General features: G+C 35.3%; 1 protein-coding gene across 1 annotated transcript; it reads left to right on the top strand.

Annotated features, from left to right (window-relative positions):
• Positions 1-1,797: 1,797 nt before the first annotated feature.
• On the top strand, positions 1,798-20,571 carry LOC146723837 (uncharacterized). The gene is given in 9 exon segments (XM_085480993.1): positions 1,798-2,034; positions 18,114-18,231; positions 18,375-18,636; positions 18,919-19,083; positions 19,238-19,332; positions 19,428-19,560; positions 20,299-20,370; positions 20,372-20,426; positions 20,521-20,571. Coding segments are annotated over 9 exon segments (1,188 nt in total).
• The last annotated feature ends 8 nt before the right edge of the window (positions 20,572-20,579 follow it).

Below are 20,579 nucleotides of genomic sequence, written 5' to 3'. Positions count from 1 at the left end.
TTCGCCCGTCTTTCACCCTCTTTCGTCCTCTTTCACCCTCTTTCGTCCTCTCTCACCCTTTTTCGACCTCTTTCACCCTCTTTCGTCCTCTTTCACTCTCCTTTGTCTTCTCTCACTCTCTTTCATTTTTTTCACCCTATTTCATTCTCTTTCACCCTCTTTCGTCCTCTTTCACTCTCCTTCGTCCTCTCACCCTCTTTTATTCTCTTTCACCCTCTTTCGTCCTCTCTCACTCTCTCTCACCTCTTTCACCCTCGTACGTCTTTCTCACCCTCTTTCGTCTTCTTTCACCCTTTTTCGTCCTCTTTCACCCTCTTTCGCCCTCTTTCGTCCTCTTTCACCCTCTTTCGTCCTCTCTCACCCTTTTTCATTCCCTCTCACCCTCTTTCACCCTGTTTCGTCGTCTTTCACCCTCTTTCATTCCCTCTCATCCCTCTTTCGTCCTCTTTCACTTTCTTTCGTCCTCTCTAACCCTCTTTCATTCTTTCTCCCCCCTTTTAATTGCAATGAGTTTAAAAGTAACAATTTAATTTTAATATCATTAGAATGTTATTTAGCAGCGCGCCCAGTTTTTTTAACTAAAATTTTATTATTTCTTTTTATTTTATATTAATTTTAAATTTGCATAAGTTTTTAAATTTTAATTTTTGACTTGGCATCTTGCATTTTAGAGCAGATAAATTTTCCAATTTTTGCTGTATCAAATAATTTTACTTTTTTTTTTAACTTTATCGGTGTGTACACACAAAACATTTCTTTGAGTAACATAATTTTATATCAATAAATCATCAATGCCTCTTAAAAATTCTTGTTTAATCTGTAAGTAAATCCTGTATTTATAAATCTTGTTTGTACAGAAATACCTATTTCATAAGTATATTTTGTACTTATTAAATATCTCGAAAGTATATAGGAAAATTTCAGACAAAAGTTGTTTAGTTTAAAGGGAAATTCATAATTTTGTGCATAAAAATCTTGAGGTAAGATTATTGAATCAAATATTGTGAAGAATCGATATATTAAAAAAAAAATAAAATGTTTCTATTTATAAAAAAAATTAGATTTACTTCAAATTTTCGATTATGATTTTTAATTTTAAGAAATTTTAGGTCTACTGCATTGATGATTTATTTACAATAATAATAAATAAATACTATTTTGACGTGTCAATGTGATTACGTGAATTACAAGTACTATACAAAAGAAAAATGAACAGATGTAATTTCATTTCTTTTTAACTGCAGTTTCTGAAGTATTGTTTAATTAGTGTAATAATTTTGAATCTTTGCATATGTTTATTAAAATAATTTATAATGTATTTATATAACTTTTTTATTTTACAGATCCGGAAAAATAAAAAAAAATTAATCGGCTGCTCTGTATAAAATAGGCGCTGTATAAAAGCTGCCATAAGCGCTGAATTAGAACATCGGCTGCTAATAGCGCTGAATTTTGGCTTGCCCTAGACGCCTGCATCCAATTACAAAAATTAATTTTGTTCGGCCTATTACGTATCCAAACTAAAATTATTCGCTATTATAGCGTTTTCGTCTGTAATAGCGCAGATTTTTGGCTTGCCCGTGGCGCCTATACAATTAGAAAAAGTATTTTTGTTTTGGGTCTATTACACATCCAAATTAACAGTATTCGCTTTTGTAGCATTTTAGTCTGCAATATCTCAGACCTTTCGCCTGCCCTAGGCGTCTAATTAGAAAAATCTTATTTGATACTTGCATCACTAGAAGGCTGCCCCAAACGCCGTATATCTATAACTAAAACTGTCCCAAACAACTGAAAATGGATCATCAGTGTCACAAGTTCCATTATGGCAATAAGGAAAAGAATATTTTGGCTTCCAAAGAATGGTTGACGGAAACGATGATAGACAGTTTCCATGCGCTACTCGAAAGCAATTCTGATTATGCACCTCGACCTGTATGGTTGACAATATTTCCCGATCAGATTGTTCCACTGAATAATTCAAAGAAGAAGCATTTGCAAATACTGCACAGTGATTTTGGTGGTGGACATTGGGTTGCTTGCCATTACGATGCAAAATCTATTATTATATATGATTCTCATGAAGGTAGTCGTAATGCAAATATACAAAATTTGAATGGAGAAATTCGAATTTTTGTGGACAGATTATTTCCCTTTCATGATTGTCAAAACAATCCAATAGTTTTTCCTAAAGTTCAGTCGCAAGGTGACGGTTATAATTGTGGTCCTATGGCAATTGCGATTGTTACATCTATTCTGTTTGGCGTAAATCCTTGCATCGTGACGTATAATCAATCGTTGCTAAGACCTCATTTGTCCGCAATGTTTGAAAAACAAACAATAACTCATTTTCCGTACCTCTATGATTCAATTGCTCCATTAACGCTACTGCCGTTGGAGACATTGAAAAGACGAGAGAAGGATGCACTGAGAAAAAGACTTGCACGTAGTAAGGAAACTGAGGAACAACGTTCGAAACGAATCGAAAAAGATGCTTTTTCTCACAAAGAAAAATATTTTATAAATCATGCAACAAAACGTCAGATAATGCGTGATCAGTACCTTAAGGATCCTGAAACAAAACGTCAGATGGTGCGTGATCAGTACCATAAGGATGCTGAAACAAAACGTCAGGTGGTGCGTGATCAGTACCATAAGGATCCTGAAACAAAACGTCAGATGGTGCGTGATCAGTACCATAAGGATCCTGAAACAAAACGTCAGATGGTGCGTGATCAGTACCATAAGGATCCTGAAACAAAACGTCAGATGGTGCGTGATCAGTACCATAAGGATCCTGAAACAAAACGTCAGATGGTGCGTGATCAGTACCATAAGGATCCTGAAACAAAACTTCAGATGGTGCGTGATCAGTACCATAAGGATCCTGAAACAAAACGTCAAAAAATGCGTGATACATATAAAAAAGATCTTGAGGGATTACGTAAAAGAAATCGGGGCGAATACCAAAAAGATGTAGAAAATAAACGGTACGTCAAAAGAAAAAATTATTTAAAAAATGCTGCCCGTGAAAGAGACCGCCAACGAAAATTCAGACAAAAATATCCCGACTCAAAAAAATTGTACAACAAAAAGTATTACGCAAAATGTGCCGAGAAGTCTATCGTACAAAGATGGAAAATGTTCAAGAGAATGAAGGAAAAATTTTATACCGTTCGATCTTGGCAAAAGTGTTTTAAGTTTCCAAAATATTCAGAGTTTTATATTCAACAGATGTCGAGAAAAATTAATAAATCAACAGTATGTGCTCGATTGGAAGCCGAACAGATATTTAAGTGGTGTGTAATAGCAAAAAAATCGTACCTCAATGCAGCAAGAAAAGTGTTTTCATATTTGAAAAACGTTGCTGAAGCTGCGTTATTGCGATTCAATGAATGTAAGACTTTGAAATATCCAAAAAGCGATCAACTTAGAGCTCTTTGTGGCTTATCCAAACATACTTCATCTTCCGAAGCGTACTTTTATGAAACTGCTTACGAGCAAAGGAAAAAGTTTGAGCAACCACTTATAATGAGACAATCCTCTCCTCACGGAGTAATAAATGTTTTGCCGTTAATAGATAACAATGGTAAAAAGTTAAAAATGTGGCATTGTGATGAGAACAAATGCCACATAAATGATACTTCCATGGAAAAGTTTGTAAAATTTTTGGAACTGTTTGAAGAAGGTACTTTGAAAAAGATAATGAATGTTAAATTCATGGCGCAGCTAAAAAATTGTTCCGTTTCACGTACGAGTAGCAGATTAGGACATCCTCCGGAATGCTATACAAATCCGAATCTTTGCAAGTCATACATTGCAATGATAAACACTTTATCACCTCATTTTCCTTTCGTGAGGAATATTCGAAGAAATGTTTACAAATTGATCGACAATTATAATAAGTTTTGTCAACTGTTTTCATCTTTGAGATTCCTCAATATGGATAAATTAGTTGAAATTTCCAATGATTTTAAGAATAAAGCAAGATTTTATCCAAAAAATGTAACTGATGTTTGTTTGGACGAGGAAAAGATTTTCTCGCAAAATTACGAAGCATTTAAAGTCATGAAAAAGCGATTGTTGGATTTACCACGTATCCCTTGCATCTCTTGCGAAAAATTATGCTTGAGAAGAGACGTTTCTAAGCTCGAGAAGCTGAGGAAAACAATAGACGGACCTTTTTGGAAAGATCTGATAGCAAACGTAACAGAACACAGTAATAATACTGAATTCGTTTGTAAGCTTTGTTTGGGTAAATTTCAAAAAGGCGTGTTGCCTTCTACTTGCATTTTGAATAATCTTGCGATAAAACCATTACCAGATGTTTTGTCAGATTTCAATGATTACGAAAAAATGTTAATCAAGAGAATGAGCAGCTTTCAAGTAGTGCAATTGATGGGCAAAGTTTCGAACAAACATATACCGCATAGACAAATGATCCGCAAAGTAAAAGGTAGAACATTTCATTTGCCTCTACCTTTACAAGAAACATTGGATAAGGTATGTCCTCCGGAAGATCCTATAAATTTGAATCACGAGTTGCACATTCTCGTTCGAGGTATACCCAAGAAATCTAAAGTGGTTTGGGAAAATTTGGTAGATATTAATAAAGTGTATAAGGCTTTACAATGGTTGAACGAAAATAATCCTCATTACTCGAAAATTCGTCTTCCGGCGTCATCTGATGATCTATTAAATGATAAGTTGCAGGAAACAGAATATCGGATTGTCGATGACGAAAGCGACAATGACGAAATAAATGAGGTGGTTGAGAAATTACCAGCATTGAATTTGTACAATGTACAGGAAAACAAAAATAATAATGATCAAATCGTTTTAAAACGTAGGGCTTTCCTCACACAAATCACTGAAGATTCGGATATTAACGATCAGTATACAATATACCCAATACACGCGAAAAGAATCGATAACGAATCTGCATTGAAGCTTTATCAAATGATGAAAATTGAAGATTTTCCAATGGATAATCGTTATAAATATCTGGATGTCATGTGTTTCCCTGATTTATATCCTGATGGTGTCAATGGACAACGAGAAGATAGAAACTTTGCATTGCCGGAATATTTATTTATTAGAACACGATTGATGTCGAAACATAGTAGATTCAGGTTGAATCTGCAGTATCTGTTCTTCCTTCTCAATGATGCTAACTACCGACAGTTGAAAAGTGGTATCTATTATACGATGATGGTTACTAACCCACGAGAGAGATACACTGCTGGTAAATACTTGAACGAATTGAAAGGTTACGAATTAGAATCGAATTTAATGAGTATTTTCGCAAAATTGAGAAATACGGATCAATTTTGGCGACAACCGTCCAATAATGTAAAATGCATGACTTTGCATTACGGTCCAGCGACGTGGTTTTTGACTTAGAGTCCTAGTGAATGGAAATGGTCCGATTTGGGTGAATATTTACGAGATATGAATCCCGATAAAGAGAAGTTAGGCATCAGCGAACTAGTCGCATACGATCCTGTAAGTACTTCTAGATTCATGTGCATAAAATTCAAAGCCATGATTGATTTTATTTGTTCGTCCGATAATCCAATAGGAAAGGTTATTCATTACTTCTGGCGACTGGAATATCAAAGTAGAGGTATTCAGCACATGCATTGTATGATTTGGATAAAAGATGCTCCAGTAATAGGAAAATCGCTGGATGAAGAAGTTGCTACGTTTATTCGAAAATACGTAACGTGTGAAATTCCAGATGAAAATGTTTCGCCAACGTTGTACGATACGGTAATAAGTGATCAGAATCATAAACATAACTCGTATTGCATGCGTACGAAAAAAACGGAAACTAATATATACAGAAAGTGTCGGTTCGATTTTCCTCGTCCAGTTACTGAGAATTTCGTTTTAAGAGACGTTATCACTTCGATAGTCGGTAGAAAAAATTTACGCAGTAAGAGCAGATTGTACGATCTTCCTCGCAAGGAGTCGGAAAGGTTTATAAACGATTATAATCCGGCTATCAAATTAGCCTGGGAGGGAAATATGGACATACAATTTATTGGAGAAAAATCAGAGTTTTTAAACTCATATTTAACAAAATACACGACAAAGTCGGAAAAATGCAATACAGACTTTGAAGTGATAGATTCGAATAAGTCCTTGTCATCGAAACTGTGGAATTTTGCAATGCGTTCATTAAATAACAGAGAATGCGGTGCTTTAGAAGCTGCGGATACACTATTAGGGAATCCCTTGTACGGTATAGATAATGATACCGTGGTCAAATGGATCGATGTTAATGAGGTGAGAAATAGAAAAGTTAAAACATTTAATGAAATTAAAGCTCTCGATGAAAATTCTACGAATATTTACTGTTCGTCACTCATCGATGATTACTATCCAAATAGACCTCAGGAATTAGAATCATTAAATTTGTACGATTTTGCCAAATTCTGGGAAATTACGAAACAGATGTCAAATAATGACGAAGTCAAGTGTTACAAACTGGCATCGGGTTTATTTTTAAAAAAACGAAAAAAGGGTTATTTAATTAACCATTATCGATTTAATATAAAAACTGAGCCCGAAAAATACTTTTACTCGCTGCTTCTTCTGTTCAAACCATGGAGAGATTTGAGTGAACTCAAAGGTACATTCGAGACTTACACGGATGCCTTTAAGAATTCAGAGTCTGTTTTAACGAAGGCAATGAAATATCACGAAAGGCTCGAAGAAATACAGAAAGCTTTTGAGAACGTTGCTGAATTAATCGAGAAGCGCGAAAATGATCTGAAAACAGCAGACAGAGACAAATCCGATGACGATGAACTGGATTGTAATCCGATAGAAGCTGACGACGCGATGAAAGATATGGAAGATTTTGGTAAGATTGACGACCCGATTGATTTATCGCAAATGATGTCGCAATTGAACAAAGACCAGAAAAGAGTCTTTGATGGAGTATGCCAAGTTTTACAAGATAAGAATCAGATTCTGCGACTGTACGTAAGTGGCGAGGGTGGTACAGGGAAAAGTTTTCTAATTGAAACGATTAAACATTGGATCAGAATAAATTTGGAAAAAACGACTGCCATATCTGCTCCCACGGGTATCGCAGCATTCAATATCGATGGCTTGACAATCCATAGAATGTTTCAACTACCCGTTAGTCATGAATCTACACCAAAATATACGCAATTGTCAGACATGGTCTTGAAAACTTTGATAGACAAGTTAAAGAATGTCGAATTATTTATAATCGATGAAGTATCCATGATTTCAAATGTGACACTTATGTTTATCAATCTACGATTATGTGAAATCTTTGATACGACAGATACAGATGATGGTTTCTTTGGCAGAAAACACATTCTCCAGTTTGGGGTCTTGTTGCAGCTTCCTCCTGTAAAAGGACAATTTTCGTTTGTTAAAATGTCTCGATCAGAGATTTAGAAGTATTTAGGTACCATGGGTGGATGTGATTTGTGGAGATTGTTCGAGTACGACGAACTTTTGATTAATATGCGACAAAGATGCGATAATACATATCGTGATATACTTTCTAGAATACGAATAGGTTTAGTAACGGATTCTGACATCAATGTTCTTCAGTCTAGAAGAATCAATTTTAAAGAAAGTAGTTGCGACGAAAGATTGAATGAACTTTGCACTTATATGAATCAATTACCGATTGATACAATTTGTTTATTGCCCACGTGTTATTTGTGCAAGGTTTTGAACACAGCAATGCTCGATAAAATCGACAGCGATGAAATTCTACTGATAGCAGAAGATGATGTCGACTGTGCTCCAGCAATGAAAAAAAAGGTGCATAAAATTTTAGAAGACAAAGATGATAAAGTGTCTGAAACAGCTGGCATTGAAAGAGTAATAGCGATTAAAATTGGCGCTAAAGTGATGATTCGACGAAACATTGACGTAACTTTGGGACTTGTCAATGGAACGATAGGCAATGTAGTTGCAGTTAATCGCTCTGCTGACGGCAATCGTATTGATTCCATCAAAATAGTTATTTCGGGTAACAAAGAAATCGCAATAACGAAAGTAGATATTAAATTTGAAGTATTCCACAAATTAGTGGTACATCGGAAACAATTTCCATTGTCTCTCAGTTATGGAATAACCATACACAAAAGTCAAGGAATTACATGTAACAATGCAATGATGGATTTAGGAACGACTGTATTCAGTGATGGTCAAGCCTATGTAGGTTTGTCACGAGTAAGTAAATTGGAAGGCCTACATTTGATAAATTTCAATCCAGCATCAGTTAAAGCAAACTCGAGAGCCATTGTGGAATATAATCGACTGAGATCTATATTCAAATCTGAACTGCCACAAATCAATCGGTCCGAGAAAAAGGTTGTGAAAATGTACGATCGTCGATGGGCTATCCCTAATATCATTGATGATGTGCAGAATTATGATTGTGAGGAACCAGAAGGTATAGTTACGTGGAAAATATATGGCCTTTGCAATAACGATGCTGTTTCGTGTTACGCTAATGTAATATTACAATGTGCGTTTCATTGCGTACGTATTAGGCAACAAATACTGAAAAATAAAGCATCGAATGCATTGACTGATGCTATCTGCGCGTATGGTGAACGTAAATATTGCAACATTCAAGCGGTTAGAAGATCTGTCGGAAAACGCTTCGAAGAACGAACACAACAAGATGTTTCGGAATTTTTTACGGCTCTAATGTCGACGTATTCCGACATCAATGATGTATTAGAACTCGAATTAAAGCACGTAACATGTTGCTCGAATGTCAAATGTAATTACAATGTAACTAAGCTGGAAAGCAGTAGTTTGCTAATATTACCTATACATTCGACATTAAAAAGGAAAAAAGGTGTCACTCTACAAAGTTTGATTAATGTAGAATTTTCTAAATGGGAAACGATAAACGGCAATTGTAACGAATGTAAGGGTACCGTGTTGAAAAGGAAAACCGTAATCGAATCAACTTTATCCGTCGTAGTAATACAGCTCAATTTATATACTTTTGTAAACGGTGCTTCTAAAAAAATTATCAACAATCGGATTAACGCCGTGCCGACGAGTAATATCACGATTAATAAAAAAAAGTACAAGGTAATAAGCGCTATATTTCACGAAGGTGAAGAAATGAATCGTGGTCACTACACGTGTATGTTGAGAGCTGACACAAAATCGGAATGGTATTATTCTAATGATATGGAAGTGTTCAAGAAAAAATGGCCCAAAGGAGCACAAGGGGCATACATATTGTTCTTAGAACAGATTAAATAATGGCGCTGTATAAAGGCTGCCGTAAGCGCCGAAATGAAACATCGGCTGCTCTGGCGCTGTATAAAGGCTGCCGTAAGCGCCGAAATAAAACATCGGCTGCTTTGGCGCTGTATAAAGGCTGCCGTAAACGCTACATTAAAACATCAACTGTTCTAGCGCTGTATAAAAGTTGCCGTAAGCGCCAAAATAAAATATCGGCTGCTCTGGCGCTTTATAAAAGCTGCTGTAAGCGCTGCGTTAAAACGAGTGCAATAAGTTTCTAATTTGACCTAGGCTTCATGACATTTCAAAAAGTATCATCAAGAAAAAAATTATCAGACATAAATATGTATGTCGTGTTAAAATCGGAGAGACGAAGAAAAATATATGGTTGCGTTCTCACGAGAATGGGCGATGGAGGGGCCCATTCTTTATTTTCAATATTCATACAAGAATATAAATTCATTCTGTTGCAATTGAAATAAATGTGCAATGTATCGTTAAAAGTTATTACAATTATACAAACATTTACATATATGATTAAATAAAATATATATGTATACTATAATATAATTATATATTTTATATATGTACATATATACCATATATTTCAATTATTTTGAACTGTATTGCATAAATTGTTACTTATACAAAGTTATGTGATAAAAATCGAAAATACATATTATATATTTGTGATACTTGAATTACTATTAATTTATACATGAATTACTATTATAGAAAGCTGCTCTATATATCTGTACTTTAAAAAGTAAGTGATATCCTAAAAAAATCATAAAAATGAAAAGGTCAGGCCATGTTCAAAAGAAGGCACTCAAAAATTTAAACGATCTAATAATAAATTATCACGAAAAGTAACTGATATGTTATTCAAGGTGCCAGTTCAAAGTGAACATACGTAAAGTGTATATTATCTAAATTTAGTAATAATATATTTCCATGAAAAGTAACTGATATTTTATTCAAGATGCAAGTTCACATTGAACATACATACATATAAGTAAAACTGATTACAATTTGATTCTAGAAAATAAGTGCGATATGTTATTCTTAGTGCACAAAATATAATAGTCGTTTATAGAGATTTGATTTGAAATTCATACTAGCCCGTACAATGAAAAATAATTGCTCGTAATTCCAGAGTACCAATTTGTTAATGACTCAGAAAAATAACATGGCATCCGTGTAAGTCTCGAATGTACCTTTCAGTTCACTCAAATCTCTCCATGGTTTGAACAGAAGAAGCAGCAAGTAAAAGTATTTTTCGGGCTCAGTTTTTATATTAAATCGATAATGGTTAATTAAATAACCCTTTTTTCGTTTTTTTTAAAATAAACCCGATGCCAGTTTGTAACACTTGACTTCGTCATTCTTTGGCATCTGTTTCGTAATTTCCCAGAATCTGGCAAAATCGTACAAATTCAATTATTCTAATTCCTGAGGTCTATTTGGATAGTAATCATCGATGAGTGACGAACAGTAAATATTCGTAGAATTTTTATCGAGAGCTTTAATTTCATTAAATGTTTTAACTTTTCTATTTCTCACCTCATTAACATCGATCCATTTGACCATGATATCATTATCCATACCGTACAAGGGATTCCCTAATAGTGTATCCGCAACTTCTAAAGCACCGCATTCTCTGTTATTTAATGAACGCATTGCAAAATTCCACAGTTTCGATGCCAAGGACTTATTCGAATCTATCACTTCAAAGTCTGTATTGCATTTTTCCGACTTTGTCGTGTATTTTGTTAAATATGAGTTTAAAAACTCTGATTTTTCTCCAGTAAATTGTATGTCCATATTTCCCTCCCAGGCTAATTTGATAGACGGATTATAATCGTTTATAAACCTTTCCGACTCCTTGCGAGGAAGATCGTACAATCTGCTCTTACTGCGTAAATTTTTTCTACCGACTATTGAAGTGATAACGTCTCTTAAAACGAAATTCTCAGTAACTGGCCGAGGAAAATCGAACCGACACACTCTGCATATATTAGTTTCCGTTTTTTTCGTACGCATGCAATACAAGTTATGTTTATGATTCTGATCACTTATTACCGTATCGTACAACGTTGGCGAAACATTTTCATCTGGAATTTCACACGTTACGTATTTTTGAATAAACGTAGCAACTTCTTCATCCGGCGATTTTCCTATTACTGGAGCATCTTTTATCCAAATCATACAATGCATGTGCTGAATACCTCTACTTTAATATTCCAGTCGCCAGAAGTAATGAGTAACATTTCCTATTGGATTATCGGACGAACAAATAAAATCAATCATGGCTTTGAATTTTATGCACATGAATCTAGAAGTACTTACAGGATCGTATGCGACTAGTTCGCTGATGCCTAACTTCTCTTTATCGGGATTCATATCTCGTAAATATTCACCCAAATCGGACCATTTCCATTCACTAGGACTCAAAGTCAAAAACCACGTCGCTGGACCGTAATGCAAAGTCATGCATTTTACATTATTGGACGGTTGTCGCCAAAATGGATCCGTATTTCTCAATTTTGCGAAAATACTCATTAAATTCGATTCTAATTGGTAACCTTTCAATTCGTTCAAGTATCTACCAGCAGTGTATCTCTCTCGTGGGTTAGTAACCATCATCGTATAATAGATACCACTTTTCAACTGTCGGTAGTTAGCATTATTGAGAAGGAAAAACATATACTGCAGATTCAACCTGAATCTACTATGTTTCGACATCAATCGTGTTCTAATAAATAAATATTCCGGCAATGCAAAGTTTCTATCTTCTCGTTGTCCATTGACACCATCAGGATATAAATCAGGGAAACACATGACATCCAGATATTTATAACGATTATCCATTGGAAAATCTTCAATTTTCATCATTTGATAAAGCTTCAATACAGATTTGTTATCGATTCTTTTCGCGTGTATTGGGTATATTGTATACTGATCGTTAATATCCGAATCTTCAGTGATTTGTGTGAGGAAAGCCCTACGTTTTAAAACGATTTGATCATTATTATTTTTGTTTTCCTGTACATTGTACAAATTCAATGCTGGTAATTTCTCAACCACCTTATTTATTTCGTCATTGTCGCTTTCGTCATCGACAATCCGATATTCTGTTTCCTGCAACTTATCATTTAATAGATCATCAGATGACGCCGGAAGACGAATTTTCGAGTAATGAGGATTATTTTCTTTCAATCATTGTAAAGCCTTATACACTTTATTAATATCTACCAAATTTTCCCAAACCACTTTAGATTTCTTAGGTATACCTCAAACGAGAATGTGCAACTCGTGATTCAAATTTATAGGATCTTCCGGAGGATACCTTATCCAATGTTTCTTGTAAAGGTAGAGGCAAATGAAATGTTCTGCCTTTTACTTTGCGGATCATTTGTCTATGCGGTATATGTTTGTTCGAAACATTGCCCATCAATTGCACTACTTGAAAGCTGCTAATTCTCTTGATTAACATTTTTTCGTAATCATTGAAATCTGACAAAACATCTGGTAATGATTGTGCCGCAAGATTATTCAAAATGCAAGTAGAAGGCAACACGCCTTTTGGAAATTTACCCAAACAAAGCTTACAAACGAATTCAGTATTATTACTGTGTTCTGTTACGTTTGCTATCAGATCTTTCCAAAAAGGTCCGTCTATTGTTTTCCTCAGCTTCTCGAGCTTAGAAACGTCTCTTCTCAAGCATAATTTTTCGCAAGAGATGCAAGGGATACGTGGTAAATCCAACAATCTCTTTTTCATGTCTTTAAATGCTTCGTAATTTTGCGAGAAAATCTTTTCCTTGTCCAAACAAACATCAGTTACATTTTTTGGATAAAATTTTGCTTTATTCTTAAAATCTTTGGAAATTTCACCTAATTTATCCATATTGATGAATCTCAAAGATGAAAACAGTTGACAAAACTTATTATAATTGTCGATCAATTTGTAAACATTTTTTCGAATATTCCTCACGAAAGGAAAATGAGGTGATAAAGTGTTTATCGTTGCAATGTATGACTTGCAAAGATTCGGATTTGTATAGCATTCCGGAGGATGTCCTAATCTGCTACTCGTACGTGAAACGGAACAATTTTTTAGCTGTGCCATGAATTTAACATTCATTATCTTTTTCAAAGTACCTTCTTCAAACAGTTCCAAAAATTTTACAAACTTTTCCATGGAAGTATCATTTATGTGGCATTTGTTCTCATCACAATGCCACATTTTTAACTTTTTACCATTGTTATCTATTAACGGCAAAACATTTATTACTCCGTGAGGAGAGGATTGTCTCATTATAAGTGGTTGCTCAAACTTTTTCCTTTGCTCGTAAGCAGTTTCATAAAAGTACGCTTCGGAAGACGAAGTATGTTTGGATAAGCCACAAAGAGCTCTAAGTTGATCGCTTTTTGGATATTTCAAAGTCTTACATTCATTGAATCGCAATAACGCAGCTTTAGCAACGTTTTTCAAATATGAAAACACTTTTCTTGCTGCATTGAGGTACGATTTTTTTGCTATTACACACCACTTAAATAGATAGATAGATAGATAGATATATTTATTGCCGCCCCAATTGGGGATTACAAGGCGCTTTTTTTACAGGAGCGTTCCCAAACCTTACCTTCCTTTACCCTTTTTCCTTAGCCTAAACTTATATCTATAACTTAATCTAATTACATGTTTTTCGCCACGCCTCTCCTCTTCGCCGCCTTTCTCATCTTCTCTCGCATTTCTACCCTACCTACACACACACACATGTCCGCCTTTCCCTAACCTTTCTTATTCTAAATTATCTTAACCTACGCAATCTTACATTCTACTTAGCCTATGTTGGACCTCGGCTTCCGGTTACCGTTATTCTTCCACTCCTTTCCTCTCCCTCCCTCTCTCTCTCTCTCACACTCACTCACACACTCACTCCCTCCCTCTCTCTCTCCCCCTTATCCCTACCCTCTCTCATCCCCCTGTCCTCCTTTTACCTCCTTCTCCTTCTCCCCTTCCCCCTTTCCTCTTGCTTCCTCTAACCTTTTTAACCATATTTCCCCTTCCCCCTCCTCTCCTAATATCTCCTTTACCATTTCCTGCCAGCTCTCTTCCCTTCCCCAATCCATACATTCCTCCCACACATGCTCCCACGTCTCTAACCCTCTCCCACATATCCTGCACTTCCTATCCTCCTCCTTTTCCCAATACCTATTTCCCTTCATTTCATTCCCCAGTCTATACCTTGCCATCCTCCTCCATCTACCTTCCGCCCACCCTTTCTTCAAATAACCCGGAATCCCCTCCCCTTTAATCTGTTTGTACCACTTATTATATTCCGATTTTATCATTTTTCCTACCCTCTCCTCCCTCTGTTCCTTTCCTTCCCATTCCTCAACTTCTTCCCATCTGAACTCCCCCTTTTCCCTTCTTTCCTCTATCTCCCTTAATCCCATCCCCTTACCCTCAAAAAATTCCCTTCTTTCTCTCTCCCACCCTGACAATTCCCCTCCTTTTTTTGCCCTTTCTTTAATCTCCCCCAAACATATTCTCGCCAACCATCCTCCCTTACCCTCTTCTAACCTTCTCTCATATCCCCATGCTCTTCTTCCCATCCTTGTCCTTATCTTTTCCCTTTGCAATTCCTCCCTTACCATATATCCAGGCGTTCTCCAATCCACTCCTAACATCCATCTCAGATACCTTTCTTGTATCCTTTCCAATCCCTCTCTCTCTTCCCACCCCCATATCTCCACCCCGTATCCCAAAACCGTCCACACTAACGCATCGAAGAGCCACAACCTCCTCCCCCAGTTATTCCCAAATCTCCTCTTACCTATTCCCCATACCTGTCCCATAATTGCTGCCCCTCTCTTTATTCTGTCCCTTACCTGTCCCTCTTGCCCCCCCTTCCTTTGAATCACATATCCTAAATACTTGTACTCCTTTACCTCCTCTAATTTTTTTCCCTTCCAAAACCAACTAGCCTTTTTTAACCTCCCTCCCCCCCTTCTGCATCTCATCACCTTCGACTTCTTCTCATTCAGTTCCAGTCCCTTCCCCTCCAGATATCTCCCTAACCTCTCCATCATACACCTCATCCCCCCCTCATCTTCTGCCAACAGCACCACGTCATCTGCGTACGCTAATGTATAGACCTTGCCCTCTCCTAATCTCACACCCCCCCACCTCCCTTTCTCCATTTCCTCCTCCAAGTCCGCCATCAACATGTTAAACAGGAGCGGGCTCAGTGGGCATCCCTGTCTCACCCCCCTCCCCGTCCAAAACTTCTCTTCCAAAACTTCTAAAACTTCTCATGAAAACACTTTTCTTGCTGCATTGAGGTACGATTTTTTTGCTATTACACACCACTTAAATATCTGTTCGGCTTTCAATCGAGCACATACTGTTCATTTATTAATTTTTCTCGACATCTGTTGAATATAAAACTCTGAATATTTTGGAAACTTAAAACACTTTTGCCAAGATCGAACGGTATTAAATTTTTCCTTCATTCTCTTGAACATTTTCCATCTTTGTACAATAGACTTCTCGCTACGTTTGCATTGCACCTCTTGTTGTACAATTTTTTTGAGTCGGGATATTTTTGTCTGAATTTTCGTTGGCGGTTTCTTTCACGCGCAGCATTTTTTAAATAATTTTTTTTTTTGACGTACCTTTTATTTTCTACATCTTTTTGGTATTTGCCCCGCTTTCTTTTACGTATTCCCTCAAGATCTTTTTTATATATATCACGCATTTTTTGACGCTTTGTTTCAGGATCCTTTTGGTACTGATCACGCACCATCTGAAGTTTTGTTTCAGGATCTTTATGGTACTGATCACGCACCATCTGACGTTTTGTTTCAGGATCCTTATGGTACTGATCACGCACCATCTGACGTTTTATTTCAGGATCCTTATGGTACTGATCACGCACCATCTGACGTTTTATTTCAGGATCCTTATGGTACTGATCACGCACCATCTGATGTTTTGTTTCAGGATCCTTATGGTACTGATCACGCACCATCTGACGTTTTGTTTCAGGATCCTTATGGTACTGATCACGCATTATCTGACGTTTTGTTTCAGGATCCTTATGGTACTGATCACGCATTATCTGATTGAAATAAATATACATATATATACATTCTTTATTTTATTTAAATAAAAACCCTATAGATAAAACTTTATAATCCTAACATATTATGAATTGTTAAATAAATCGCAAAACATAATTGATACTATAATTATTTGGTGAATAACATTATTGATAATAATAAGAGAAATAATAGAAAATAGTATTGTGATTGTGATTGAAACAAACATTCTTTCTAAACAGAGTTCGATTATAGTATAAGTTTCTTGATTTAAAATGTGCTATATTTAAATCATTTAATTATTTTTTTTGTTCAAGTACATTTAACAGCAAAAACTGCATATACGTAGATATGTATTTAACTCTACTGCCATTACTTGAAACAAATACATTATTCGATATTAACAAATTGGAACTCGGAATTACGAGTAATTATTTTTCATTGTACAGACTAGGTTTAAATTTTTGAGGACCTTCTTTTGAACATGGCTTGACCTTTTCATTTTTATGATTTTTTGGAGATAGGGTGAGAGAGGACGAATAAGGGTAAGAAAAGACGATATAGGCGAAAGAGGGTGAGAGAGGACAAAAAAGGGTGAAAGAGGCGAAAGATGGTGAAAGAGGACGAAAGAGGGTGAAAGAGGACGAAAGAGGACAAAAGAGGACGAAAGAGGGTGAAAGAGGACGAAAAAGGGTGAAAGAGGGTGAGAGAGAATGAAAGAGAGTGAGAGAGGACGAAAGAGGGTGAGAGAGGGCGAAAGAGGGTGAGAAAGAATAAAAGAGGGTTAGAGAGGACGAAAGAGGGTGAGAGGACGAAAGAGGGTGAAAGAGGGCGAAAGAGGGTGAAAGAGGACGAAAGAGAGTGAAAGAGGACGAAAGGGGGTGAGAGGGAATTAAAGAAGGTGAAAGAGGGTGAGAGAGAATGAAAGAGGGTGAGAGAGGACGAAAGAGGGTGAGAGAGGACAAAAGAGGGTGAAAGAGGCGAAAGATGGTGAAAGACGACGAAAGAGGACGAAAGAGGCGAAAAATGGTGAAAGAGGATGAAAGAGAACAACAGAGGGTGAGAGAGAACGAAAAAACTGAAAAAATAGGACGCAAGAGGGTGAGTTAGGGCGAAAGAGGGGTGGGAGTGGTGGTGGAAGTGGGGGCGGGGGGCGGGATGTGGGAGGGAAAGGGGTGGGTGGAAGTTGAGGGAGGTGTGAGTAAAAGGTGAGAAGAGATTTATATATATATTATATATATATATATATATATATATATAATCCTGATGACGTCAGCGGACGCGGACAGAGAAGACGACGTTACTTCATTTTTCATGAAAAACGTCACTTTTTGACCGCTTGTATCTCCAGAACGGCTTGACCGATTTTATTCCTTCTTGGCTCAAATTACTCGTGGCAATGCCGCCTTTCAGGTTATATTACGTGCAATTCAAAATTTTTTATATTTTGGTAGTTCTACACCCCCAAAAAATGGACTTTGATGGTGCAGGATAAGGAGACTTGTAGTGTCTTTTAAGGTCTTTTAAGGTTTGAATTAAGGTCTTTTAGGGTTTGAACATGGCCGGAGACACTACCGCGTCTCCTAATAAAAGAAAAACCGTGTCTCTTGTCTCGACCAGCACATCCCAACAGATACATGTCCAAACATCGTGCAAATTCGTAAAATGTAACAACATGGAATAATAATTCTAAACACTTTCCATATATCTTTTTCCACTTTTAAATCTTTTAGGTACGAAATTTATTTTCTCTGATGGAATATCATTGGAAAGTGTTTAACAATTTTACGGACGTCAAGATCTTAGAAAATTACGTTATATTCACTAGAAAAGTGGTAGTATTTTATGCAAGTAAGAAGCCAATCATCCTCATTTTTGCTTGATCGGGTATTTAGAATATCGTAAATTTATTTATTTCGTGAATAGCTGTCATTATAAATATTACATGATAAATGTGGATCAAACGATAGCACAGTGCGAATCGTTGTTCGCAGCTTACGTTTACGTGTCGACGTCATTGTACCTGATAATGCCAATGACGCCGCAGATTATGGACCTTGTGATGCCTCTCAATGAGAGTCGTCCGCGAAAGTTTCTATTTAAAGTCGAATATCGCATAGATCGGGAGAAATATTACTATTTCATCTTATTTCATTCATATGTGGCGATTGTAACACTCATGTCAATTGTGGTCTGTGTTGACACTACTTACATTGCTTACTTGAAACATGGATGTAGTTTATTTGCAGCCATCGGGTAAACATAGTTTTAATAGTTACCATAATGTATAAAAACAGTTTTTTTTTATTACATATAATTAAAATTATACATACAGTAACAAAATTTGCATTTCATATTTAGAATTCTATATTTATAGAGTGTAAAGTGCTAAAATTTGAGAGTGTAAAGTAAAAAAAACTTTAATAAAAAAAATTTTGGAAATTCAGTATCTATTATTATTATGCAATTGATTTATTTTTTTTCTATAATCACAATACAATTCTTAGAAAAACCCAGTTGAAATTTAATTTGTTTTAGACATCGATTAGAGCATATAGTTACGAGAGAATTCAGTCAGACGAGCTACTTGAAGAGAAATAAAGAAAGAACGTATGACATGGAAGATATCGATGATATTGATTTCAAAGAGAGAATTTTTCGTGAATTAATTATTTGCTTGAAAAAACATCAGCTGGCATTAGAGTACTGCTTTTCAATTATTTCAATAATGAGCATGCGCTTATAAGAAATTTGAATATTAATTTATCTGAAAATTACAATTTTAGTTAAGAAATAGATTCGTAAAGAATTTATCGAATATATTCCTAAAAATCACGAATTATATTCTTGTCATCAGATATACCCACATATTGGAATCTTCGTTCATGTTATCAACAGGCATTCAATTGGCATGTAATATGCTCGCCATGAGCCTCTCATTAATTCAAGCAAGTATATTATTACATGTCTTAGAAAAAAAGAGGAAAAATTTATTTTTAACACACAGTATATAATTGTTGTATCAAATTCTATTTGTATCCAGGTAGTAAGTAATCTTGATGATATCAAGGATTCCATTAGATATAGCTGTATGTGCTTAGGAGAGTTTTTCCATCTTTTATGCATGTCTCTGCCGGGACAAAGATTGATGGATCACAGCATAAACGTATTTGATAAGGCATAAGAATAATATATAAGATATTTGATAGATAAAAGTTAAGAAAAATATCGTTGGAAAGTATATACATGTAACATATGTTTTGAATAACATTATTTAAAATAATATAATACGAGTACATATTATTTACAATAGTTATATACATTTATAACAGTTACTAGATATTCCATGATTTTTAATAGACAGCAAACTCCCAACACGATATGCAGCATTCTCATATATTTTTCAATCCTGTTCAATATATATATATATCGCGTTTCTCTCTATAAGAGATATTTTTTATATAGATATTTTTAAAAAATATGTATATTAACAGAACGTGGAAAAACTATCGGACATATTTTTAATAGTAAGTTCTTTGATCTTTGAGACAATTTTTTCTTAAGCAAAAGTGTCGAGGCATCAATAATTTCCTGTCATAAGCAATTATAAAAAAAGGATAAAGTATATTTTGTGAAGTTAGCAAATCGACACTATTAAATCAATTTTAGATGAAATTTATTTTAATAAAATTTTAATTCGATAACTTAGTTAAAAACATATGTGATGGAGATTTAAAACACGCAACACACTTTATTTCTTTTGACATTTTTAGTAACAAAAAGTCCAGAATGTGATCGGAGAATCTGATATTAATAAAATATTCGATAATTGTGGAACATGCTACATTAATAATTATATATTTATATTAATGTATATACAATTTTAAAAAACTCTTCCTTAGACAAGAAATCTTTCAGTTGTAGATCACATTGGTATACATTCTCGTTAAAAAGCAAAAAACTCTTATGGATATTGCTTTACAGGAGTACCTTGTACGTTAACCACCGGGAAAATATACATAATGTCAATGGCCAATTTTAGAATGGTAAGAGTCACATATGACAAACTATATATTTACAACGTCCTTGTCTTTATAATTTAAGATAGCACTAAAAGAATAATATTCTCCTTTTTTTAAGATAGTACAAAGCGCTATGTCTTACTACATGACGTTTTCCTCTCTGAAATAATTATAATG

Source organism: Nylanderia fulva, unplaced genomic scaffold (genome assembly GCF_048542155.1).
Source record: "Nylanderia fulva isolate GAGA-0341 unplaced genomic scaffold, ASM4854215v1 Scaffold165, whole genome shotgun sequence".
In the NCBI taxonomy this organism is placed as follows: domain Eukaryota; kingdom Metazoa; phylum Arthropoda; class Insecta; order Hymenoptera; family Formicidae; genus Nylanderia; species Nylanderia fulva.
Note: the sequence above shows the minus strand (reverse complement) of the source record. Positions and strands in the feature narration are given on the sequence as shown.